Genomic DNA, 27,781 nt, shown 5'->3' with positions numbered 1-27,781 from the left:
ACAGATGGGGCCAGGCCACGGTGATGTCATTAAGCATGACTGAGCCCTGGAGATGGAGGTTAATTGGGAAAGGGGAGGAGGGGAGGAGAGCCACCGCACCTGAGAGTCTGTGCTAGAATTTGCAGCTGGTTACTGCCAAGCAGGAGCCTGCAAGCTGCGTGCTCAATTCTTGTAATAATTTTGGCTTTTGTCAAAGGTACTCTCACCCGCCTGGCGATTTGAGTTCTCCCCCTGCCACCTGGGGGACGTGGGTGGCGCTGTGGGTTAAACCACAGAGCCTAGGACTTGCCAATCAGAAGGCTGGCAGTTCGAATCCCCATGACGGGGTGAGCTCCCGCTGCTCGGTCCCTGCTCCTGCCAACCTAGCAGTTCGAAAGCACGTCAAAGTGCAAGTAGATAAACAGGTACCGCTTCAGCGGGAAGGTAAACGGCGTTTCCGTGTGCTGCTCTGGTTCATCAGAAGCGGTTTAGTCATGTTGGCCACATGACCCAGAAGCTGTACGCTGGCTTCCTCAGCCAATAAAGCGAGATGAGCACCGCAACCCCAGAGTCGGCCACGACTGGACCTAATGGTCAGGGGTCCCTTTACCTTTACCTGCCACCTGGAGGGGCCATTGCCCTCACTACTGCCGCTGCATCCTCAGTGCTGTTGTTGTCTTGTGGCAGCAACACGGGTGCAGCCACAGGTGAGGGTACAGTTGTGATGGCAGGGCCAGGTATGGTGCTAGGGGGAGGGAGTACAGATCGGGGGCGGGGGGAGCTTTTGTGGCAGCAAAATGTCTCAGCCTGGCTCTGATTCCATCATTGCCTCTTTCCTGGCTTATGCGCAAACATCAAAGGTTATTCTATTTTCATTTACTTCTGTCTTTGAATTAAACTCAGTTTTGGGTAACTTTATGGGGCCTCTTAAATCTGCCATAACTTAGGCTCTAAGCATGTCTTCATCGGGTCCTGGCTGAAACTTTCCTGATGTGCAAATGCAGTGGCGTAGCGTGGGTTGTCAGCACCCGGGGCAAGGCAAGTAATTTGCGCCCCCTAACCCGTAGATTTGCGCCCCCTAACCCATGGATTTGCACCCCCTAACCCTAACCCCCAGATGTTGCGCCCGGTGCAGCCGGCCCCCCTGCACCCCCCACGCTACGCCACTGTGCAAATGTGATGGCATTTTGACTCGCTGAGCAACAGTATTCATGCCTGAAAACTGGGAAAACAGGGAATTAAACGGTGGAGGGATGTTGTGAATGGGTCCCAAGGGGGTTTCAAACTTTTCCCGGCAGCTTCTGACATTCTCCTCTGTGACAGTTTAGGATCTTCCCCTGCAACGAGAGCTGGTGGTGGTCTATATTTGTCGCTTTTGCTCATCGCTGCTGACATCCCTCTCAGAAAGAAGCGGCTGTCTCATGTTACAGCAAAAAGTCTGCAGTCGCCCGTCTAGAAACCTGGCAGAGAATTAACTTCGTATGAAAATCAAGGTTTGTCAGGAGAGACAAATGTGAAGTTTACTGCTATCTGGGCACCAGAAGAAATTGTGGAATCTTTACACAGAAGGCAAGTTTCAGAACAGATTATTTTATTATGGTAGATTGAACTGGCGCAGCTGTTCAATTTAGGAACGATTATTTAAAAATGGGTGCCTGAGTCTTGATTCTTATTTTCCATTTTCCTCCCTGTACCCTTTCCCTTGTACGTCTTTTATTTAATACTGTAAACCTACACAGACGGACTTGTCTTGCTTTGATTCCAGGTAAGCCGCTCCACGACCCTTTTTGCTCCAGCTTAATAAATGCTGCTCAATAAACTTAGACAAATGTGAGCAATTGGACTGCGGCATAAAAAGATAACGAGACCATATTTCTGCATGCGGTAGTTTTGAAAGTGCATTCATGCTTTGTAAATTGAAATTACATGTTTGTTAAAAAACAACAACCACGAAACAAAATGTATGGCTTTGTAGTGTAAAGTTTATACTATTGTGAAATTCTCTTAATGGCTTGAATTGGATCCTTGGTCAGCAAGGCCACTGGAAGGCCACTTGTGGTAGAGGGTGAAAGGGCACAGCGACAAAACCCTGAGTTGGCACCTTGCTGGGGGACAGAGGTCCATGCCAGTCCTGGAGTCTTGAGGCTCTGTTGCTCACTCCAGGTCTCTTTATAAGGTTATCAGGACTCTCCTCAGGCCAAACACCCTTTTGTTGTTTAGTCGTTTAGTCGTGTCCGACTTTTCGTGACCCCCTGGACCAGAGCACGCCAGGCACTCCTGTCTTCCACTGCCTCCCACAGTTTGGTCAAACTCATGTTTGTAGCTTCGAGAACACTGTCCAACCATCTCGTCCCCTGTCGTCCCCTTCTCCTTGTGCCCTCCATCTTTCCCAACATGAGGGTCTTTTCCAGGGAGTCTTCTGTTGTCATAATGTGGCCAAAGTATTGGAGCCTCAGCTTCAGGATCTGTCCTTCCAGTGAACACTCGGGGCTGATTTCCTTAAGAATGGATAGGTTTGATCTTCTTGCAGTCCATGGGTCTCTCAAGAGTCTCCTCCAACACCATAATTCAAAAGCATCCATTCTTTGGCGATCAGCCTTCTTGATAATCCAGCTCTCACTTCCATGCATCACTACTGGGAAAACCAGAGCTTGAACACGAAACACTCTACTGAGCCACATTTTCCATCAGTCCTGCTTTGCATCCTCTTTGAGTGTTCTTGTGTGGCTACTTGCATGATAGTGGTGGCGTAGGAAGTGGGGTGCAGTGGGTGGGGGACGCCCCGGGTGTCATCACTGAGGGTGGTGAACGTGGGGCCTGGGCCTGCAGTGCACCCGAGCCACACGCCTCTCCTGGGGAGTGACGCAGTGGCTCAGGCACCTGCAGGCTCCACGCTGCCCGAAACGGCAACGTGGGGCTTGCGGACTCTGTGGAAGTTCCACACAGTGCTCTGCCCCAGTTTTCCCCACCCCATGGGCTTCTTGCCCCACCCCCAGGTGCAGGGCATTTGTGCCGCCACGGGCGCCCAAGCAACATGCTACGCCACTGCATGATAGACAAGAATGTGTTCAAATGAGGAAACAAGCCCATTGCGTGCCAAGGCCCCGGGCCCTGTAGTTCCGCACTGATTAATAAACACACCATGAGTGTTTTGGATTATGGGCTTAAACAGGCCACAACTGTACAGTGGTACCTCTGCTTAAGTACTTAATTCATTCCAGAGGTCTGTTCTTAACCTGAAACTGTTCTTAAGCTGAAGCACCATTTTAGCTAATGGGGCCTCCCACTGCCGCCGCGCCGCCGGAGCATAATTTCTGTTCTCATCCTGAAGCAAAGTTCTCAACCCAAGGTACTATTTCTGGGTTAGCAGAGTCTGTAACCTGAAGTGTATGTAACTTGAAGCGTATGTAACCCAAGGTACCACTGTATTGGTTACAGATGTGAGCGGTTTTGCTTAGGCATTGGGTGAAACCAGGCTATATCTTGACTCCCGCCCATCTGCAGGGAGTCAAACTAAGGGCAAACCACCAGAAGGGGGAACCCTAAGACTTACATAAAATAAGGGCACCCGAGGGGGTCCCTGTTGGGGTAGTGGCATGGCCCTAGATCACACCTGGGCTTCGGACAGAATCCACACCCCTGGATCCCTTTAACAGGATGCCCTTATCAAAACAGGATGCCCTTAAACAAAGGCTTACCCAATGCCTAACCTTGCAAAGTTGTGACGATGGCTACAAGGCAGGCGAGAGCCAAATGACCGGTGCCAATTCACCAAGTAGAAAAATTCCTACCCAGCCCCAAGAACAAGGCGGCCGACATTTATCCATAGCAAGGTCATGTCAAACCAAAACTTAAAAAGAGGGTGGGTGGGTAAGGAGATCTGGCGTGCAGGTGAGAGTGGGAAGCCCCCGGCCACGTCACAGTTTAAATTACCTGCGGCCACACCCCCTGCCGGCATGGAATGGCCGGGCAGGGGTGACATGGAGGGGGTTGGCGTTGAGGGGGAATCAATCTCCTGCCCCCTAGCTGGGTCACTATGAGAGCCTGGATGCCCGGTGGAATGCCACCCACCCCAGAAGGTGAGCGGACCTGTACAAAAGCAACGTTTTGTTGTTGTTGTTCCACCTACGTTTTCTTCTGGTCCTGCCCACTGCTGGTCATTAGGCCCCCGAAAAATTGCACAGAATGTCATGTGGCCCCCAGGCTAAGAACAACAACCAAAAACCCCCTGATTTAAATCTTTAAGATACGCCAGGACTTTGGCTTTTTTCGCTACACAAAAGTAACTCCTCCTGCCTATTAAAAGTGCTTATACAGTGGTACCTCAGGTTACAGACGCTTCAGGTTATATACGCTTCAGGTTACAGACTCTGCTGACCCAGAAATAGTACCTCGGGTTAAGAACTTTGCTTCAGGATGAGAACAGAAATTGCGCAGCAGCAGCAGCGCGGCAGCAGCGGGAGGCCCCATTAGCTAAAGTGGTGCTTCAGGTTAAGAACAGTTTCAGGTTAAGAACGGACCTCCGGAACGAATTAAGTTCTTAACCCGAGGTACCACTGTGTTTTGTTCTTCTTTCGTGTCATTGTGGCCACGCAGCTCTCCCTCTGCCTGTTCTGAACATCTTGTGGCATTTTGTTCCTCACTGCTCATAACCCAAACAACTCTCTCTGCAGGATAGATTGGCATCCCGCCTTCTCGCTCCTGCAATGGACACGGGATCCAAAGAGAACGAGGCAGAACCCCCCAGATTCTACCACTTGGAGCTTTATGACTCAGCTGAAGACCTGGAGCTCTTTTCAGAAGAGCCCTTCCGGAGGCGAGATCTGGGCTTGTGCGAAACCAGTAAGACTCAAGGCGCAGAGGAGCAAAGGTTGCCTTCCTTGGGCAACGCAAGAGAGAGCGACAAAGGGGAAGATACATACTGCATTACGTGCTGCGTCCCGATCAGAGCCGATGGTCAGCAGAGTGGCGACCACAATGAGCACGAGGTTATTCCTCTTAGCAGCGTGGTGGAAATTGCAAAGGTGGGGACAATGAAACACCCGGCAATCCAGTCTGGAAGGAGGGGGTTTCAGTCGGTTATGATTCACTGGGCCAAAGATTTTGGGTATAATATACAGTGGTGCCTCGCAAGACGAAATTAATTCGTTCCGCAAGTCTCTTCGTCTAGCGGTTTTTTCGTCTTGCGAAGCAACCCTATTAACGGCTTAGCGGATTAGCGCTATTAGCGGTTTAGCGGCTATTAGCGGCTATTAGCGGCTTAGCGGATTAGCGGATTAGCTGCTAAAAGGCTATTAGCGGTTTAGCGGCTTAGAAAAAGGGGGTGGGGAGCGGGAAAAAAAATCTCAAGACTCGCAAGACATTTTCGTCTTGCGAAGCAAGCCCATAGGGAAATTCGTCCTGCGAAGCGCATCGAAAAACAGAAAACCCTTTCGTCTAGCGGGTTTTCCGTCTTGCGAGGCATTCGTCTTGCGGGGCACCACTGTACAGCTGAGTGATTGGGTGAAATTATGGAAGGAAGGTTTAAAATTTACTGCATGCAATGCCCTAAAGGAAAATGTGATGAAAAGGATGTATAGATGGTATATTACACCTGTCCAGCTAGCGAAAATGTATAAAGTCAGTAATAAATGTTGGAAATGTAAAGAAAAAGAGGGAACATTTTATCACATGTGGTGGGAATGTAAAAAGGTGAAATGCTTCTGGGAGATGATATATAATGAGTTGAAAAAAATGTTGAAATATACATTTATAAAGAAACCAGAAGCATTTTTATTGGGCAATGTGGGGAGTGACATAAATAGAAAGGAATGTAAGCTCTTTTTATATGCAGTAACAGCAGCAAGAATATTATTGGCCCAAAAATGGAAGCAAGAAGAGTTACCGACGATTGAAGAATGGAGGATGAAGTTAATGGACTATGCAGAATTAGATAAACTAACAGGAAGGATTCGAAACCGGCGAGACCAGAAATTCACAGAAGACTGGAGTAAATTTACGGACTATTTGAAAAGTAATTGTGAAGAACAGACGATGTTTGTAGGGTTGCAAGAAGTTTTGTGAGGAGTATTATTAGAAGTATTGTAAAAATGGACAAGGGGGAGGATGATTTGTTAAGAGATGTAAAGGCAATATAAAGTTAAGAAATGCATAAGAAGTGGTTAAAACGGTGGATCATCAGAGGTGCTGACGGAAGCCTAAAAAGATTGTATAAGTGATAGGTTTTGTGGTACATTTTACAATTTATATGTTAAAATTAATAAAAAATATTATATAAAAAAAGGAAGGAGGGGGTTTCTCTTTCCATGATAATCCAGTATGCTAAATGCTGTCATTTCTTGAATAGGATGAGTTTCGGAAAAACGTATGCAGACTGGAAGATCAGATCACTCACCTGGAGAGCTTTTCTAGCCACTTGGAGGAAATTTTTATCACCATCGAGGTGAGACATCTTCATGCATTGGAAACCTCAAGAATGGGACTTCAGTACTTCATTGTGGGGCTACCTTTGGGTTTTCCAAATGCTGCGGTTGGACGGTTGTTGGAGATAGACTATTGCCAGCGCATAATTCTAGTGCTCAAAGGTTGGCACTGGCTGCTCACATGCTACAAGACCAGATTCAAGGTTCTTGTATTAAGTTAGTAATTTGGGCCCAAGATACCTCAAGGTTGACCTGATCCCTTATATCCCTGCCCAGTCACAGAGGTCTTCAGAGGAGTCACTGTTAGAAGTCCCCCATGGTGCGTATCCACTAGAAACCACAGGTTGAGGATTGTGGGGCGAATTTTATGGGACTCCCTACCAGTTGAGATCAGACAAGCACCATCCATACTGAACTCCTCCTTAAACTGCCAAACCATGTTAAAATACCTTCTTCTTTGGGGCTGAAATCCGCTCTCCTCCTTCTTCATCTTCAGGTAGGTAATGTTTGGGGTTGTCTTTGTAAATACCCTTGAAGTTTTTCATCACTTTTGGTTACCGAATTAATCTACAAAAATGCAAACGCAACACGCTGGCTAATAACTTAGTAAATATATACAGTGGTACCTCGGGTTACATACGCTTCAGGTTACAGACTCCGCTAACCCAGAAATAGGACCTTGGGTTAAGAACTTTGCTTCAGGATGAGAACAGAAATCAGGCTCTGGCGGCACGGCAGCAGCAGGAGGCCCCATTAGCTAAAGTGGTGCTTCAGGTTAAGAACAGTTTCAGGTTAAGAACGGACCTCCGGAACGAATTAAGTACTTAACCCGAGGTACCACTGTAATCGGTATGATGTCATTCAAAATAGACGAAAAAGCCACTTCAAAATAATATATATCTCATACAACACATCTCACAAAATATACAAGAAACTGCAAGTTGTTATATTTATCAGAGTCAAACAAAGGTTAAAACAACCAATGAACACCAAACTATCTCTCAACGGAAGACATCTCACACAAGTCTCAAAGGAAAACATCTCTAAGCTATTTAGTGGTTGTTTGAACCTTTGTTTGACTCTGATACATATAACAACTTGCAGTTTCTTGTATATTTTGTGAGATGTGTTGCATGATATATATATTATTTTGAAATGGCTTATTCGTATATTTTGAATGACATCATACCGATTATATATTTACTAAGTTATTAGCCAGCGTGTTGTGTTTGCATTTTGGTAGATTATCACATTATAAAAGACAGGGGTTTGTGTTTGTTCAGGTTACTGAATTAAGACAGATCCATAAATGAACCGTTGCTTCATAGTAGATAACAACAACCGACTCCTATAGAGAAACTGCCATTGATGCCAAGAGCAAAGCACTCTTTGTGTTCATTCAGATTTCTATCTTTTTAGTGTGGGGTGTCTGGCGGGAAATTTGTGCAGCTGGAAAATCTGCTTCTTTAAAAAAAAAACACCTATTATGGCTGAACCGGTATTATAAAACCAGGGCAGGTTTGTCGTGTAGGTCCCTTCCTGGATCTTTTGGGTGGCCATTGCTCAGCAAACCCATTCCAACCCTGAAATGCTCTTTTTCCAGGAGAATTTTGCTAGGCAGGAGCAGAACTTGGAGAGGGGCTACAATGACCTCATGCTGACCCTCGAGCAAAGGTATGAGGAAGTCATGCAGGCTTTGGGGGAAGAAAAGAAGGAGAAGCTGGAAGGATTGTATGAGCAGCTGGTCAGCTGTGGAAGCAACCTGGACACATGTAAAGACCTGATGGAAACCATTGAGGATCTCAGCCAAGGTGAAAATAAAGTGAATGCCATCAAGGTAAGGAGATGTGTGCGATGGAAATAACCAGTAATGAAATACCGTATTTTTCGCTCTATAGGACACACTTTTCCCCCTCCAAAAACTAAGAGGAAATGTGTGTGCATCCTATGGAGCGAATGCAGGCTCCTTGGCTTCAGCGATAGCAACGCGAAGCCTCCGAAGCGCAGAGGGAGCACTCCGCGCTCCGGAGGCTTCGCATTGCTTTCGCTGAAGCCTGGAGAGCGAGATGGATAGCCGCCTGAAGCCTTTGGAGCACAGCGCGAGTTCCCGCTGCGCTCCGGAGGCTTCAGGTTCCTTTTGCTGAAGCCGGGAGAGCAAGACTCTCCTGGCTTCAGCAGAGAGGGAGAGCTGTGCAGCGCCCCTTCAGCCAAGCGGGAGGAAAAATAGAAGGGGCTCCGTTTCTCCTGCCACTTCGCTGAAGGGGCGCTGAGCAGAGAGGGGCAATTCCCCCCCCCCCTTGTTCTCCCCCTCTAAAACAAGGTGCGTCCTATGGTCGGGTGCGTCCTATAGAGTGAAAAATACGGTACTTATTTAGTCTTTAACCTCAAATCTGTTTTGTTTTGTTTTGACAGTCAGTTGATAAATGCAAATGAGACAGTCTGTAAGCAAATTAAAATTAAATGAGAATTATTATTATTTTTATCCCACTTTCCTTAAAGAGTCCTGGAGACTGTAGTTTGTTAAGAGTGCTGGGAATTGTAGCTCTCTGAGGCGTCTCCTAACAATCAGTACCCTTAAAAAATTGCAGTTCCCAGAATTCTTTAGAGGGAACTGTGATCATAGGCACCAGGTCTAGAGGGCCCTGGATGCCAGGGTACCCACCAAAAATTGTGGGTGCTTAGCACCCACAACATGGAGCTCTGATGTGACTTCTGGTTTCTACCGGAAGTTGTGTCGGAGCCCCAATGCAACTTCCCAGAGGACCTTCAGAGGTCTTGGGAGGACTTGGATGTGACCTTCAAGACCCCGCAAGGTCTCAGAAGCGACGTCCGAGGCCCTGCCAGACCTTTGAATGTGACTTCTGGTAGAAACTGAGGTTCTTGCATAATCTCCAAGACCCCGCGAGGCCTTGGAAGCGGCGCCACACAACCAACGCAACGTGACGTCATGATGTCATCACGTTACGTCACAAGCGCCATTGGGCTCCCATAACCTGGGGCCCAAGTCAGCGCCCTCGACTGTGTTGGTTAAAGTGGTGTAAGAGTGCTTTAAATGTGTGGTATGGATGCGACCCACATTTCTGAGGGAGTGTCTGTAAGGAACTAAAGAACTGCCACAGCAAAGTTGCTAAACTCCAAGCGATATTAAGAGGATTATACAAATGGCCTACCTGACACATTTTATTCAGCAGTTACTAAAAAGCCTGCTTCTTTTTGGTTCTTGAGTGTGTGTGTTTTTTAATAGATGTACTGTATTTTTCCGTGTATAAGACTAGGGTTTTTTTACCAATAAATTAGGTTTAAAATTGGGGCTCGTCTTATACACGGGTAGTGCTGGGTGCTGTTTTCTTAATTTGGAGTCCCCCAAAATTAGGGGGCGTCTTATACATGGGGGCGTCTTATACACGGAAAAATACGGTACTTGTTAATTGCCCTGGGAACACTGTAACATTTTATACATACAGATGCCAGGATTCTTTGGCGGAAGCCATGGGCTTTCAATATAGGGTACGTACTCGCAAGCCTCTGTCCCAAAGACCGGACCCACAAAGCGGCTTAAGAGAAACTGAAGGGGGAAAAAGCAGCTGTTCTGTAACAAGAACAATCAGAACTATTGTGAGACTGAACACTGGCATTCTCTTAAATGCTGAATTAAAGGAGACACAACCGTTGCTTCAGAAACTGGTGAAGGCCAGGCTATTGCCGGGTAAATGAATTTCTCCAGCACCGAACATTTTGAGGGTGGGGAGAGCTAAGCCCAGGGCTTTTTTTCAGCTGGAATTCAACAGAACCCGGTCCTGGCACCACTCAGGTGGGTGCCATTATAAGAGAGCAAGGAAGGCTCTCATTGTGAAGTCCAGCACTTCTTTCCCTAGAAAAACATCACTGGTTAAGCTCCATTGAATTTGATGGGGTGCTTCTGATTGAAGATGGGCACAACGGTTTTACTTGGCATTGTAGGGGATGACATTAACAGACAGGACTGTAAAGTATTTTTATTTGCAATAACGGCAGCAAGAATATTATTGGCACAAAAATGGAAGCAAGAAGAATTACCAACGAAAGAAGAGTGGCAAATGAAATTAATGGACTATGCAGAATGAGATAAATTAACAGGAAGGAGTCGAAACCTGCGGGACCAGAGATTCTTAGAAGACTGGAGTAAATATTTGAACTATTTGAAAAGCAATTGTAGTAAACAGATCACGCTGGTAGGACCGCAAGAACTTCTGTAAGGAGGACCAGGTGAAATATTGCAAGGAAGACTATGAAGAGAACTATTAGTTAACGATAATTAAAAGTAATAGAGAAATTAAGAAATGCAGAATAAGTGATAAAGAATGGGAAATCTTCAGAGGTTGTTGACGGAAGTCCAAAATATTGTATAAGACCAGGAATTATGCTAAATGACTGTTGGAAATGATTTGTTAAAATTAATAACAATGTATAATAATTAAAAAAAGAAGATAGGCACGGTGGGGTTGAATCCCTGCTTCCAGTCGGATCAGAGCAGCACAAAGTGTCACAAATTATACTGATGATAAACGTAGCACAACTGAAATGCATCAGCAAGTGGTTGTTCACACACACACACACACACACACACACTGAATTGATTTGATGAATGGGTTTAATATTGACTTGCTGAAAGGTGGCAGAAATCTCCTGCATTCTGATTCATGAATCCAGCCAGCGGACCACATTTTGAGAAAAGCCCTTTTATAGACAGGTGGTTCAGTTCAGAACATAGCAGGGATTTGCAATTCCTGTGAGTGATCACCGTAATTTTGCTCTGTTGTGTAGCCGGAGTGCAAGGGGGGGGGGGAGGGCTTTTTATAGAACAATTGCAGCAATCTTTGAGAAGGAGATAAAAGAAGAAATTGCATTTTTCCTAAGAGTCCTCCACAAGGGCTTTCTTTGCTATTTTTAGCAACAGCTTTATTCTCTTTAAATTTGAACTGCATGCCTTCCTTGACAAGCCAAAATAAAGTATGGTAGTAGTTTTCACCAAGATTGGAAATAAATATATGATAGAAAGAAGAAATGTGTCACTTTTCAGCACTTTTTAACCTGCTGAACTTGTGGTAATTTTATTATATCTGTTTGAAATTCGGCATATCAGAGACCTCTTCAGGTAAATCATGTATGTCAAGTTCCAAGTTATTAGATCAATAGGTGCCATTTTTATGAACAATAGTATTTTGTGGTTAAATGGCAAAACCTTTGTTGTTGCTGTTGCATACCTTAACATTCCTGTACCCCTTTAATTTTAATTATAATGTGTTCCTATCATTAAACCACCTTTTTCCTCTTCCTCCTCCTCCTCCTCCTCCTCCTCCTCCTCCTCCTCCTCCTCCTCCTCTCTCTCTCTCTCTCTCTCTCTGCCTCTCTTGTCTACAGGCTGCAGTAGCTACAAGCCACAGGTAATATTAAGCCCTGAATTCGTAGTTCCTCACCCTTCTGCATACTTAAGATGAATATACTGAATATCTTTCTTATGCTTCAGAGCCTGTGTCCATCCCTCATGTTTATTACAAGTGGATCAGGGTGAAAGACATGGTTCCCCCCAGCTTTTATCCACACAACAACTTATGAGATAGGTTGGGTTGAGACTGGTTGTCACCATCCCAAGGTCACAAAGTGAACTTTTAATTATTGTGTTTGCGTGCCCTCCACCATTTCTCCGATGAAAATAGGGACATCCCATTCCATAATGATAATTTTACTATTTATAACCCACACATCTTACTGGGTTGCCCCAGCCACTCTGGGCAACTTCCAACACATATGAAAACAAACAACTTCCCTATAGAGGGTTGTCTTCAGACGGCTCGGGTGTTGGATAACTCCATACCCTCTAACATTTCTCCAATGTAAATAGGGACATCCTAAGGAAAAGTGGGGACATGGGTGGCGCTGTGGGTTAAACCACAGAGCCTAGGACTTGCCGATCAGAAGGTCAGCGGTTCGAATCCCTGGAACGGGGTGAGCTCCCGTTGCTCAGTCCCTGCTCCTGCCAACCTAGCAATTCAAAAACACCTCAAAGTGCAAGTAGATAAATAGGTACCACTCCGGCGGGAAGGTAAACGGCGTTTCCGTGCACTGCTCTGGTTCACCAGAAGTGGCTTAGTCATGCTGGCCACATGACCCGGAAGCTGTACACTGGCTCCCTCGGCCAGTAAAGCGAGATGAGCACCGAAACTCCAGAGTCAGTCACGACTGGACCTAATGGTCAGGGGTCCGTTTACCTTTACGAAAAAGTGGGGCATTTCGGGATCAAATCAGAAACTGGGATGACTTCTCTAAATCAGGGATTTCCCTGAAAATAGGGACACTTGGAGGGTCTGTGTTTGATTTGTGGCTCCAATATTGTCCAATTGAGAGCCAGTGTGGTGTAGTGGTTAAGAGCGGTGGACTCGTAATCTGGGGAACCGGGTTCGCGTCTCCGCTCCTCCACATGCAGCTGCTGGGTGACCTTGGGCCAGTCACACTTCTTTGAAGTCTCTCAGCCCCACTCACCTCACAGAGTGTTTGTTGTGGGGGAGGAAGGGAAAGGAGATATCCTGAGGGCACCAATTTTGGGGAGGCCGTATTGTATTGCTCTTTCTTTTGTAATTTGTTTTGAGTATTCATCTGACAGAAGAATGGGACAGAAGCATTAAATAGCAGCTAAGAAACTCAACTTTCCAAGTGTCGGTCCTTATGTAGCTTAGGTTGCCACCATTCATGGACATATCACCAGGCCTGAATAGCAGAAGTACAAAAATTATTTGGGGGGGGGGGGAATTACTAAAGGTGGCCGTGTGTGTGTGTGTGGAATGCCTCCCAGTAGTCCCATGGGGACTGAGCATGCTCAGTGGACACAGAATGCTAACTGATCGCTGAGTGGAGAAGAAAAAACCGTGAGAGATGGGGGAAAGGAACAGGGGCAGTCCATACTGCAACATTTTGTTGCAGATCCCACTTGAATACTGTACATAATAATGATGAGGATGATTTTGACGTAATGGATATATACCAGTATCTATATCTATCTAACACACACACACACACACGAGAAAATATGAGACATTAATATATAGCCAAGCTCTTAGAGTTGCTGTCTTACTCTCCATTTCTGTGGCACTTGCAGATTGGTCGACTTCTTGAAAAAGGACGTGGATATAGATCTTTCAGTGCCGACAAATTTTGAAGCCCGGGTCATAGATTTCTCTGACATTCAGGAACTAATGGACTCCATTAATTCAGTCCCTGGTATTTTCATTGTATTTATTTCTGGTTTCTATCTGACCCTCAGAATTCTCCCCAGTCCACACTCCTTACTGGCTTTGCTTGTGCCCCAATGATTTTTGCCTGGCTGAAAAGTGTCTTTGAACTCAATGTTTCGGAAAGTTTTTAATGTCTGATGTTTTATTGTGCTTTCAATTCTGTTGGAAGCCACCCAGAGTGGCTAATTATTTATTTTTATTATTATTATTATTATTATTATTATTATTATTATTATTATTATTATTTCAATAATGCCTCTTCCTTGTCTGAATGGAAGAAAGCTGGGGTGCATGGGTACATAGAATCTAATCTATTGTACAAAGCGAAAATTTACATATGTTGCTCCACCTATTTTTGTCTGTAGCCACACCCACCACTACTATGTGGCCCTTGGGAGATTGCCCAGAAAGAAGTGTGGCCCTTGGTGGTTCTCCCCACCATAGGCTTGGTGTAGACTACATACTAAACCAGGCAGACAACTAGCATAAAATATAAAGCAATTTCTTCTGTTAAGTGGCGTTGCTGATCTTTGGAATTCACCATGTGAATTCTGTTTAACAGATTAATTTTTCCCCTTCCGCCCTCCTTGTTCCAGCTCCTTTGCCTCCTTGTGCACCAGTAATGAACACCCAGGATCCCAATTCTGCTACTGGTACGTCTGTGAGAGTCTGCTGGAGCTTCTTTTCAGAAGATATTGTCGAAAGCTACCAGCTGTACTACAAACGAGTGAGCAACGAGACGTCGAAAGAGGAGCAAGACGGTAAGGCTGTCTATGCACCATGACTGCCCTCAAAGAATTCTGGGAACTGTAGTTTCCCCCCCCACAGAGCTATAATTTCAAGCACCTGTCAGGGTGGTTGTCCAGGGTCCTGAAACAACAGTCCCGAAACCTTTTTAAAAACTGGCAAGCCAGTAGGAAAATACAAAGCATTGTTGTTGTTGTTGTTTAGTCGTTTAGTCGTGTCCGACTCTTCGTGACCCCCTGGACCAGAGCACGCCAGGCACGCCTGTCTTCCACTGCCTCTTGCAGTTTGGTCAAACTCATGCTGGTAGCTTCGAGAACACTGTCCAACCATCTCGTCCTCTGTCGTCCCCTTCTCCTTGTGCCCTCCATCTTTCCCAACATCAGGGTCTTTTCCAGGGAGTCTTCTCATGAGGTGGCCACAGTATTGGCGCCTCAGCTTCAAGATCTGTCCTTCCAGTGAGCACTCAGGGCTGATTTCCTTCAGAATGGAGAGGTTTGATCTTCTTGAAGTCCATGGGACTCTCAAGAGTCTCCTCCAGCGCCATAATTCAAAAGCATCAATTCTTCAGTGATCAGCCTTCTTTATGGTCCAGCTCTCACTTCCATACATCACTACTGGGAAAACCATAGCTTTTACCAAAAGGACCTTTGTTGGCAAGGAGATACAAAGCATTATCTTTGTTTTTATTTGAAAATTAAATCTGGCTAAGAGGCTCCCGCCACTGAACTATGAAATGCCGCGGCAGATATTGAAAGGGTTCCTGCTTAGAAGCAGATTTCAGAAAATGCCATTTTAAAATAACTTCCTAAATCTTCCGCTTTCTCACTGCAGCGTTTATGCTAAACGTGAAAGAAACATATTGCACAGTTACCAACCTGGCGCCGAACGCGCAGTATGAGTTTTGGGTGAAAGCCCTCAACAGAGCCGGGGTCGGTTCAGCGAGTGAACGAGCTGTTTACATCACAGGTAAATGCACTTCAGATTTCGAATGGCTTTTGACATTCGCCTTTTCCTGAGTTTTGAACGAAGCAAAGTCTACAAAAGTGGGGCGTGAACCAGCTAAAGCTTGTTGAATTCTGCAAGCTTTTTTATTTATCTCAAAAACTTACACCCCACCAGAGCTGCTTACAAAGACAAAACAACACTATAAAAGCCTTTTCTAGTAGATAATTTGGCAGGCAATCTCACTGTTATCTTTCAAGAATATCTTGAAGATCCTTTTATGCCTATTCAGCTTGAATTTTCTTCAGATTAGCCAGTCATTTTAATGATAATTTTGTACTACATGTATGGTATTTTATTTTTGTTTGTTTACATATTTATGTATATTAATAATTATATTATTTATTGTTTTGTTTTTCTTTTATTATGTATTTTCTGGGGGTTTTTATATTGTGATTTTATGTTGTGAGATCTACAGGTATAGGGCGGACGGTATACAAATTTAATAAAGAAATAAAAATAAGAAATGAATAGATATTTTAAAAGATTATATCCCGCTTTTTAACCATCTGGGTCTCAAAGCAGCTTACGAAGATAAAAAAAATACATGAAATGTAAAACATCAATTAAACTTCAAGCACTTTAAACCTCAGAAATTTAAAATCTCAAAAATGGAAACAAAAACATGAGGAGAGGAAATTTTAAAACATTAAATAAGAACTCATGATGCGAAGACCACCTGAAACGATATTGTTTTAACCAGGAGCCTGAACTTTAGCAGGGATGGTCCCTGCCTGATTTCAAGTGGGAGGGAGTTCCAAATGCTTCATCATATTTGCATAAATTGCTGAATACCGCCTTGATATTTTACACGAGATGATGGAATATAAAAACTGCGATGAAATAAAGGAATAAATTAATGTAAATATTCAGCAGGGGAGGGGGGCAAGAAGAACTGATCATCTGAGTGGGTACTCAAAGCCCAACCACTGTGGAGGGGCTGATCTGTGTGTGTGTGTGTGTGTGTGTCTTTGATCTTTGTTTTCAAGTTAATCAATGAAAACCTTAATACAGTGGTACCCTGCAAGACGAATGCCTCGCAAGACGGAAAACCCGCTAGATGAAAGGGTTTTCCGTTTTTCAATGCGCTTCGCAGGACGAATTTCCCTATGGGCTTGCTTCGCAAGACGAAAATGTCTTGCGAGTCTTGAGATTTTTTTTCGCTCCCCACCCCCTTTTTCTAAGCCACTAAACCGCTAATAGCCTTTTAGCAGCTAAGCCGCTAATCCCTTAAGCCTTTAATAGCCGCTAATAGCCGCTAAACCGCTAATAGCGGTAATCCGCTAAGCCGCTAATAGGGTTGCTTCGCAAGACGAAAAAACCGCTAGACGGAGAGACTCGCGGAACGAATTAATTTCGTCTTGCGAGGCACCACTGTACTGTAATACTTTTAAAAGACAAACCCTCATAGTATATCTCATAACCAAATGGCTCAGGGGGGGGGAAATATTTATCTGCTTCTTTTTTTTAAAGCTCCTTTAGCACCTGTCCTCAAAAGGAAGGAGATCCAGAGTTGTGAACATGCAGCGCTGGTGCGCTGGGAATCTGGGAACACAAATCCTGTTGACTCCTACACGGCTGAATTGTCCAAGCTGACAGATGGAGAGGATGGGAACATCATTACTGAGTGAGTTGCATAGGATTAGATGCATGCAATGCTCGGGCCCAGTGGCGTAGCGTGGGGGGTGCAGGGGAGCCCGGCCGCACCGGGCGCAACATCTGGGGGTTAGGGTTAGGGGGCTCAAATCCACGGGTTAGGGGGCGCAAATTACTTGCCTTGCCCCGGGTGCTGACAACCCACGCTACGCCACTGCTCGGGCCATGTTTTTCAAAACACCCCAAGAGCTGAGGGGAAAGAGGGAGGCAGCGAAGGGGAAGGTTGGCGTTTTGAGCTAAGGGTTAGCAAACTTCATTCCTGATAAGCCCTGGGAGCCTGCATACAAGGCAACAAGCTTCTCTACGGCTGGTCTTCTGGGTTTCTCTTAAAAAGGCCATGTGCCTTTTTTGTGGTATTTAGTTGATAATACATACATTACAGTATGTGCACAGAGACGCGGGTGGCGCTGTGGTCTAAACCACTGAGCCTCTTGGGCTTGCCAGTTGGAAGGTCGGCGGTTTGAATCCCCACGACAGGGCGAGCTCCCATTGCTCAGTTCTTGCCAACCTAAGCAGTTCGAAAGCACACCGGTGCAAGTAGATAAATTGGTACCCCTGCGGCAGGAAGGTAAACAGCGTTTCCATGCTTTCTGGCTTCCATCACGGTGTCCCGTTGCGCCAGAAGCGGTTTAGTCCTGCTGGCTACATGACCCGGAAAGCTGTCCGTGGACAAACACTGGCTTCCTCGGCCTCAAAGCGGAATGAGCAACCCCATAATCGCCTTTGACTGGACTTAACTGCCATGGGGTCCTTTACCTTTACCTTTCTTTTACGGTAGGTGTTAAGTTGTGGGTGAACATATCAGACGACACAGCGATTCTTCAAACAGCTCTTGTTTATTCACTGGCCAGAACTGAACTGAAGGGTTCAGCCAGCCTGCTTATATAGAGCTCCACTCCAACGCAGCAGTAACCACTTTCTGTAACTATCCAATCACTGAACGTCACTTTCAATTCCTTATTTGCATATGGGGACCTGAGTGAAAACTATCTACAGTATCCCCCTGCTGGCCCAGGGTGAGAACTTCAGGACATAACAGTAGGCACACTTGACCCACACTGAGACCATTGGGCCTTGGGGACTGCAAGGGGTTAAAGACTCTTTGCTATTTCTGCAGTCTCCACCCAAGAGCCACCAATCAGCATGAAAAGGGAGCTTTTAGCCACTCAGACTTCTGTCTTCTCGCTCTTTGTGCTGATTGGAGCTTCTGGTTCCTGGCTCAGCTCAGACGGCTGCCTTTATCCCGCTCCAAAGATTTTGATTTTGATCCCGACATCGGAACAGATTTGTTTGTGGAGGGGGTGAGAGAGGACTCTTTCTGCCTCATTTCTCCACTCTTCCTCAAATGCCTTTTGTGCTCCCTTGACAACAGTGATCCGTTAGGTTTCCTTCTGTTTTTCTCTCTCTCCAGGTCCATTGTTGGCATTCCAAATTGTGAAGCGCTGATTCAGCTGGAGCCAGGACACAACTACTTGCTCTCTGTGAAAGCCGTCAACATGGGAGGTTCCAGCGAGCGGAGCGAGCCTGTCTCCATCCTAAGCACAGGTATAATAATAATAATAATAATAATAATAATAATAATAATAATAATAATTTATTATTTATACCCCGCCCATCGGGCTGGGTTTCCCCAGCCACTCTGGGCGGCTTCCAACAGAACACTGAAATACAATAACCTATTAAACATTAAAAGCTTCCCTAAACAGGGCTGCCTTCAGATGTCTTCTAAAAGTCTGGTAGTTGTTGTTCTCTTTGACATCTGGTGGGAGGGCGTTCCACAGGGTGGGTGCCACTACCGAGAAGGCCCTCTGCCTGGTTCCCTGTAACTTGGCTTCTCGCAGCGAGGGAACCACCAGAAGGCCCTCAGAGCTGGACCTCAGTGTCAGGGCAGAACGATGGGGGTGGAGACGCTCCTTCAGGTATACTGGACCAAGGGGTTTAAAGGGCAGCACCAACACTTTGAGTTCTGCTTGGAAACGTACTGGGTAGTAATTACAAGAACAATTTTTCACACCTGTATGGGCAGAATGGCTGCTTACCTAGTCCTGGGAAGGGGTGAGTGGGTTGCGGCCTGGCACGGTAGGCCCCAATTCCAGGGGAGCAACGCTGGGCATGTGCGAATGGGGCCATCATACAGGAGTTGCTTGCATGTGCAAGGTTCCGCAGTCCCTGCCGGCTACAATATTCCATCCTTTCACAGGCACTTCCTTCACTCTGAATGAGGAGACAGCCCACCCCTTGCTGTCTGTGCTAGAAGACGGATTGACAATTGCATGTTGCAAAACTGAGAGTCCCAAATGTGAATGGCCCTTCCGCGAAAACAGCTTTACAAGGTATGGAATCTATAGGCCTGTTTCATAGGCTTTGTTGTTGTTGTTTAGTCGTTTAGTTGTGTCCGACTCTTCGTGGCCCCATGGACCAGAGCACGCCAGGCACTCCTGTCTTCCACTGCGTCGCGCAGTTTGGTCAGACTCGTGCTGGTAGCTTCGAGAACACTGTCCAACCATCTTGTCCTCTGTCGTCCCCTTCTCCTTGTGCCCTCCATCTTTCCCAACATCAGGGTCTTTTCCAGGGAGTCTTCTCTTCTCATGAGGTGGCCAAAGTACTGGAGCCTCAGCTTCAGGATCTGTTCTTCCAGTGAGCACTCAGGGCTGATTTCCTTAAGAATGGATAGATTTGATCTTCTTGCAGTCCATGGGTCTCTCAAGAGTCTCTTCCAGCACCATAATTCAAAAGCATCCATTCTTCGGCGATCAGCCTTCTTGATGGTCCAGCTCTCACTTCCATACATCACTACTGAGAAAACCATAGCTTTAACTAAACAGACCTTTGTTGGCAAGGTGATGTCCCTGCTTTTTAAGATGCTGTCTAGGTTTGTCATTGCTTTTCTCCCAAGAAGCAGGCGTCTTTTAATTTCGTGACTGCTGTCACCATCTGCAGTGATCATGGAGCCCAAGAAAGTAAAATCTCTCACTGCCTCCATTTCTTCTAATTTTATTTCACCTTTTCTTCTTTGGCAGGGATCAGCACTGAAATATACTCGAAGTCCTGTAGTGATTTCATGCTCTTTATTGCAGCTTGTAAAACAGTGATTCAATTGCCCCCAAAACCTTAGGCTTTTATATACATTATTTACACAATGAGTCCCGTCTGATTGGCTGATTCTGCTTCCCTCCTGGAGCCTGATTGGTCTTTTCCTGCAGGCCAATCAGTTGTTGCATCCTACCAGCCTAATAGTCTGATTAACTTCTTCCTGGAGCCTGATTGGTCTTCTCCTGCAGGCCAATCAGTTGTTGCATTCTAGGATCCTACTTGCCTATTGTTCTAGCATACAAGCCTTGTACATAACATGCACCTTTCAAAAATGCCTTCTCAAAGGGTTAATATAATAGTAAAGGATGGTTTTCAGACACACTTTCGGGGCAAGCCAGCCATGAAGTGTGTTCAAATTCCTCTGGAAAAACAGATATGTCCCTGTTGAGATGGCAGTACTGTATTGAGTCAGTGGCTCATGTGCTTCTGGATTACACTCTTTATAAAGATTTGAGGAGTGAGCTTTTCACCCCTCTATTATTGTCCATGCCGGGCCGCTCAAACATTGCTACTGAGCCCTATCTTCTAGCAGATCAAGATAATCAGGTGACAGCAAAAACTACAAAATCTTTAGCAGGGGCAATTATAATAAGATCTATTACTTGATTATTGGTGTAAACCTCCAAAATGTATTTTGTATAGTTAGGTTTTTACCTCTGTCTTCAGTACATTTTATTTTATTTTATTGCTATGGCTAGTGGCTGATGCAAATAAAGATTCTTCCGCTCTGTGCTCAAATGCAGTAAAAAAAAAAAAATCAATAGGAAATGTCTGCCTCCTCTTTCAGACATTGGGACTGGTGGGGTAGAAATTAGGGAGCGTGAATGAAAAGTAGGTGGAGTCAGAGCAAGTGAGAGGCGGAGCCAACACATTCTGGTTTTGCCCCCATCTGCCTCCTCCCTTCTGAGTTTGACAAGGGCAACACCAAGACTAAAGAGGAGGAGCTATAACAGTGACATAGCTGTCAACCGTCCCTTATTTGGCGGGAAAGTCCCTTATCCCAGCGCCGTGTCCCGCTGCTGTCCCTTATTGATGATGTCCCTTAAATTTCCTGGGTTTCAAAGGAAGCAGCTCCTCTCCCTCCATCCCTCCCTGCCGGCCAGGGAGGAGGGAGGCTCCAACTGTGTTGCTTGGCTGCGTTGCTCACCCAATAAGGAGTCTAAGAACGACTGGGGGGTGGAGCTTGCATCCCTTGTGCCAATCAAATGGGCCGCATTGCCTGGGGACTCGCCTTTGCTCAGCACTTCCCACCAGAGAGGTGACAGTGGTTTTCCTTGCTGCATCCCCTTTGCCGGGTTGCTGCGCTGTGGGAACCACTGCTTGAGGGTTCATTTGGCTGCTGGCTGGGCTTTCTGCCTTTGGCTCGGAGGGGCTCAGAAGTTGAACATACCTGTGCTGGGAAAATCCCTTATTTTGGCTGCTGATCCCTTAATTTTCGAGGCTGCCGGTCCCTTATTTTCAAATCTGTAAGTTGACAGCTATGGACAGTGAGTAAGGAAGCTGGCAGATGTGGGGCGGTGGACTGAACTGGGAGGGATAGTGCCCCATTTGCCCTAATAGACTAGCCTCCACTGCACCAGCTCGTGTTTGTTGTTGCCTGTTAAACTTTCCGACAGGACAGTTTACACTGCAGGGAAACTTGGATTCCCTCAGCCATTTTGTCACATTTCACTATGCATGCCATTTATATTGTGAATGAATTTCCTCTCCCCTCCGGCGTTCCTCTGGGGTTCCATAAAACATGGGGGAATCCTGTAATTTTAGCAGCGTTTGTGCATGCTTTTCTGACGTTGCCTGTGAGCCCGGTTTGCCCCTCATCTCGGCTTCCAGACAGCCCAAAATGCAAAAAGAAAAGGACGAGCGTCGCTGGATTCCATCACAGCTCTGTGCTCTTAATCGCACAGCTGTGAGGGTTTTAAAGTCAGCCTAATTACACGATGTGGACCTTGTAGCAATTTCTCGCTTTTTTGCACGTTACTAGATTCTACAGGAAGCAGGCAAGTGTCTTCCCTCCCACTTAATTCTAAAATTTGCTGTGATTGCCATGGCAACGCTAGCTTATACACAAACGGATATGCAGATATCCACCCCCCTTCCAAAAGATTCCTCCTTACAACACACAGCTGACAATTCTGGGTGATGTTTACCAGAGAGTAAATGAATGAATTCCACTTAAAACGAGGAGAAAGAGGGGTCAGGCTAGACCTCTACCCTGTTTGGCTGCTATCCCTATGGAAGAACGCCATTAAACACTGGGTGGTATTCAAGGTTAGTCCTACTCAGAGTAGACCCAGTGAAGTTAATAAGCATGTCTAACTTAGGTTCATTAATTTCAGAGGGTCTGTTCTGAGTAGGGCCAAGATCACATTCACACCATACATTTAAAGCACTATGGTACCACAGAGTTATAATTTTCAGAGTGGCTGAACAGTCAATTGCTCTTCACAGGGAGCTCTGAAAATTGCAGCTCTGTGAGGGGAAAACTGGGTCTCCGAACAACTCTCAGCACACTTAACAAACTACAGCTCCCATAATCCTTTGGGGGAAGCCATGACTGTTTGAAGTGGTATGATACTGCTTTAAATATATGCCGTGAATGTGGCCTTAAGCGGGACTTAGTTCTGGGTAAGCATGCCTAGAATTGCACTGTAAGATTTCTTGTTATGCTAAAAATGGTAATGTATTAAGTTTTGCATATATAATTCTCTTAATTTCTGCTTACGTTATGCGGATAAATTATAATCTTTGTGATGGAATTTTGTGCACTGCTAATCAGGTGCCTTATTGATCTAAGTCCTGTATTTGCTATGACAGTAAACTGCAACAGATGGACGCCGCAATCGTATGCTTACATACTTGGGAGAGAGCCCCATTAAATGCAGCAGGACTAATCTTTTTTTATTATTACTATTAATTTATTTAATCATTTTTTCAATACAAGCAACAACCACAAAAAACACATACAACAAAAACCACAATAACACAATTTAACAATTCAGATTTGAGTACTGATATACCTCTATCTACACCTTTTAAACAATATTTCCCCACCTCTCCTCCCCCTACTTCCCACCACTTTCCGCCTTGTCACTTAAGTATTCCTTCCAGATTTCTTCATATTTATCCATTCTTAATTTGTGTTGATATGCAATTCATTCGCATGTAACTAGTCTGTCCATATTCTCAATCCATGTGCTCAATGGGATCTTTTTGCAGCTCTTCCAGTTCATCAAAACAAGTATTTTTGCTTCTAATATGGCATGGTACATCCATATTATTTTTTTAACCCCTTGCAGCAGGACTAATCTTCCAACAAGAATGCATATGAATTGCACTTTTTGCCTTCACCACTAGGATATTGTAGTCCCGTGTCCTCAGATTGTTGCAAATAGGCTCCCCACCAAAAGTCATCACAACGCATCATTCAACGCAGCATTGTCCAAACAGCACCATTTTGCATTCTCTGTTCCAGAGTTAACAGTTAAAATGCAGCACGATTTCCAGCCAAGGATTCCTCATTCCTGGGCTTGTGAGCCTCATCGTTGTGATTACTACAGAACAGGCATGCCACCGGGCAAATGGGCACTGAATAACTTTAAGCCACTGATTTCCTAGCAAACAAAATTGGTCTATAAACACAGAAGAAGTCAGGGTCACGTTGAATCATATCTATGCGCCCTCATAAATCCAGTGGTCTTGTGATAAGGTTCAAGAGCCGTCAACTGGGCACATGGCGTTCTCCTGGTGCCAGTAAAGACTCTGAGAGCTCTTCCGTTCACTTGGGGTGAGGTGGTGAGAGCGGTTGCCCTTTCCTCCCTTGAAAAGTACACAGAGTTGAAAAAGGAAGTTGGAACGGTGCCACTCTTTCCCACTTCCTCTTTCAGCTCTATGTGTTTTTCAAGGCTCAGGTTAACCCACCTGTGCCCTGATCCCTTGGAAAAGCAAAGTTTGTGTACATGCCCTTCCTTCCTTCCTTCCTTCCTTCCTTCCTTCCTTCCTTCCTTTCTTTCTTTCTCTCGGGGAGGGACTGATCCAGGGAGGGAGAAGGGGAGTGACCAGAAATGGTGGTGCTCACAATACACCTTCAATAGCCAAATATACTCACTAAATGTTGGGAACCCTGTCACCGATGTTGTCTACCTTCAGATATTCTCTATAGCAAGGGAATATACAGTATCTCCCACATTTCCTTTTGCCAGATCCATCGCTATCTTGGGAAACCCAATACCGTTCCATGGCAAACATTACTGGGAGGTGGACGTCAATGAAAATACGGAATACCGTGTTGGTGTGGCTTTTGAAAATGTGTCTCGAGACAGCTATCTGGGCACAAGTCACGCCTCCTGGTGTATGAGGCACACAGTCAACTCTTCCAGGTACAAACACTTCCAAGCCATAGGTAAAAGGTAAAGGTAAAGGACTCCTGGACCGTTAAGTCCAGTCAAAGGCGACTATGGGGTTGTGGTGCTCATCTCGCTTTCAGGCCAAGGGAGCCGGCGTTTGTCCACAGACAGCTTTCCAGGTCATGTTGCCAGCAGGACTAAACCACTTCTGGCGCAACGGGACACTGTGACAAGTGTCAGAGCGCATGGAAACGCCATTTACCTTACTGCCACAGTGGTACCTATTTATCTACTTGCACTGGCATGCTTTCGAACTGCTAGGTGGGCAGGAGCTGGGACAGAGTGACAGGCGCTCATTCCGTCATGGGGATTCGAACCGCTGACCTTCCGATTGGCAAGCCCAAGAGGCTCAGTGGTTTAGACCATAGCAATCATAGTGTTGGAAGGGACTCCATGGATCATCGAGTCCAACCCCTTGCAATGCAGGAATATACACCCATTACAGGGTTCAGACCCATGACCCTGGCACTTTCAGCACCGTGAACTTCTGGTGCAACTGCCCAGTCATAAACCATCTTGCTTTCAATACCATCTGCACCTGCAAAAGCTGGATGCGCTGCTTAATTTTCAATATATGCATGTTCCCATACCTTCCTGCTGAAACTTGTCACTTTTTATATCACAAAAGTTCTGGTTAATTTCCCCCCCTCCTGCACTTTTTTTTAAAAAAACATAGAACATTTATAAAGCACTTGCTCAAACAAACAAACAAACAAACCAACCAGGCAGAGGGCCTTCTCGGTAGTTGCGCCTGCCCTGTGGAACGCTCTCCCATCACATGTCAAGGAAATAAACAACTCTCTGATTTTTAGAAGACATCTGAAGGCAGCCCTGTTTAGGGAAGTTTTTAATGTTTGATATTTTATCGTGTTTTTAATATTCTGTTGGGAGCCGCCCAAAGTGGGCAGGGTATACATAATAAATTATTATTATTATTATTATTATTATTATTATTATTATTTGCATTAACAGTGCATGGGTGCCGCTCCAGGTGGCAAAAATGAAATAACAGTGGAGAAGCATAGGAAAACAGCTAATAGAACTAGAATAATGTCCAGTAAAAATCTACCACTAATGCACTATTATCGCATCAATGACACTTTGCAGAACACAGTCCCTACCAAAAAACTCAGTCTGCTCTGAGAGCTTCTAATTGCATGCCTTTTTCTCTCTCTCTTGCACAGACATACCTACGAGTTTCTGAACAATGGGATGACTCCAGACATTACGATTACCGTCCCTCCCCGGAGGATTGGACTTCTGCTTGATTACGACAAAGGGAGCCTGTCGTTTTTTAACACGGATATTATGCAACACCTGTACACCTTCCACAACCACTTTCAGGACTTTGTGTGTCCTTGTTTTGCTCTAGAGGAGCCCGGCACACTCCGGATTCTGAATGGCGTTGCGATCCCTACCTACGCGATTTTGTGATTCGGGGGCAGCATGCAATGCCTGACTCTTGCCTAACTCTATTAAAACCTACGGCTTCACAGTGTCACAACCATACTCTCTCCCTTAAAACGCCACCTGCTTTCTTCTTTTTAAAAATACACACACATTTATATCCCACTTTTCTTTGAAAGCAAAGCAGTTTTCATAGAAAATGTTAAGCAAAGCTGCCACATCAGATTACACAGCTGCAAAACCCAAAACGACAGAAAATAATAACTTGAAAGATATGTTAATTTTTACTTACATTATAAGCTTGTTATACTGTGCATCTTTGGGTCATGATGAACTGTCAGTGGTCCTTATTGCTGCGGCTTCCACGGAACATCTGCAAAGAGCAATTACGATTCCATGTAAGCGTCATTTGGATAAATCTTTCTTTCTTTCTTTCTTTCTTTCTTTCTTTCTTTCTTTCTTTCTTTCTGCTTAGCCATCTCTGCACCAGTTTAAATAAGCAGTTTGGGAGGCAAGTCAAAGCTTGTGATATTGCTTGTGAATATCGATAGTGCGTGGTGGGAGGCACTGAGCCACCTGCAGTAAAAACTGAAGAGATAAAATAAAACTCAGATGTTGCTGTGTGTACTCTTTAAGGATGCTCCCTCACAACTTAGGATCCAGCTGCATTCTGCAGAGGTGAGAAATCTGTGGCTCGCCAGAGGCTGTTGGACTCCAACTCCCATAAGCCCCAGGCAGCATAGCAACTGGTCAGAGATGATGGGATTTGGAGTACTGGGAACATCTGGAGAGCCACAGGTTGCCCAGTCTAGCATTATAGAGCATGTTCTTTAAGCACCCCAAAGCTCCTCTAAGAAGTATTTTTCCAATTACTCAATCCTTCCTTTGTTTGAATTTTGATAGCCTCGCCCCACCAGCCTTGATGCGTGCCATGCTTTACAGCATGTAAAGTTTATAAATTGCAGCAGAGACTTTTTCAGTGGTGTGTGCAATGAAAACAATCCACTTTCACTTGTTTGCTTGGATATCGATGGCTGGTGGGGATTTCCAGAAGTAGGTGAAGATGCTTATTTAATGGCTTTTGATGGATGAATGTTTCTTCATTGATCACAGGTGTGTGGTTAGGACACACCCCATAAGAAAAAGGGTAAAAGGTAAGGTAAAGGACTCCTGGACAATGGGGTTGTGGCACTCATCTCACTTTCGGGCCAAGGGAGCCGGTGTTTGTCCACAGGGGTGAACTGCCGTTGCTCTGTCCCAGCTCCTGCCAACCTAGTGAGGCATCTGATCAAGATCTATATCTTAAAATAAGCTTAAAAATATATTTGCAAATGCTTGTTTCATGCTAGGCAGTAAAGCAGCTGAGTGCTTTGGCAGTTGTTTATTTTCCTGAACAGGGCCCCTAAGTTGTAAAAGGAAATTACAGGCTGGAGCAAAGGTCATACAAATTATAGAATACAATCAAGCTGCAAAAACACTAATTAAGAGTTGGTAAATAGTGCCTCCCAACAGACTCAGCCACATTTTCCCAAGGTTTAAGGTATCCTGAGAAGGTTAAAGGGCAAAGAGCTAATAGAAGCAGCAGCTGGCTGGGGAAGGGGGGTGTAAATTGAAGGGGTTGCTTTTGAAACTGTTTTTACTAAGTTCTTCTCTTCTAAAAATCTATCTATGTTATGTATGAAATGTATTGACTTTAGTGTAATTATGCAAAAGATCTAGAAAGTAAGAAATGTTAGATTCTTATGTTAGATTCTTATTTCATTGATGGTGTGTGAGAAGGTGAACCCAAGATCTCTGTTTATGA

General features: G+C 45.2%; 1 protein-coding gene across 2 annotated transcripts; it reads left to right on the top strand.

Moving 5' to 3' along the window:
• Positions 1–71: 71 nt before the first annotated feature.
• FSD2 (fibronectin type III and SPRY domain containing 2) lies at positions 72–26,590 on the top strand. Of its 2 annotated transcripts, none has more exons than XM_083412016.1 (14): positions 72–196; positions 1,303–1,548; positions 4,653–5,003; positions 6,326–6,421; positions 8,005–8,238; positions 11,802–11,824; positions 13,534–13,655; positions 14,266–14,430; positions 15,248–15,382; positions 16,892–17,045; positions 18,486–18,619; positions 19,275–19,407; positions 24,367–24,543; positions 25,755–26,590. In XM_083412016.1, the coding sequence occupies exons 3-14, from the start codon at positions 4,686–4,688 to the stop codon at positions 26,002–26,004; spliced, it is 1,941 nt and encodes a 646-aa protein (XP_083268142.1). In that variant the 5' UTR covers positions 72–196; positions 1,303–1,548; positions 4,653–4,685; the 3' UTR covers positions 26,005–26,590. The 2 variants fall into 2 exon arrangements, with proteins under 2 accessions (XP_083268142.1, XP_083268143.1); XM_083412017.1 differs by having other exon boundaries at positions 80–196; positions 1,308–1,548.
• The last annotated feature ends 1,191 nt before the right edge of the window (positions 26,591–27,781 follow it).

The sequence above is a fragment of the Podarcis tiliguerta genome, assembly GCF_965153285.1.
Source record: "Podarcis tiliguerta genome assembly, chromosome: 14".
Taxonomy (NCBI): Eukaryota; Metazoa; Chordata; class Lepidosauria; order Squamata; family Lacertidae; genus Podarcis; species Podarcis tiliguerta.
This window is presented reverse-complemented; position numbering and strand designations above follow the sequence as displayed.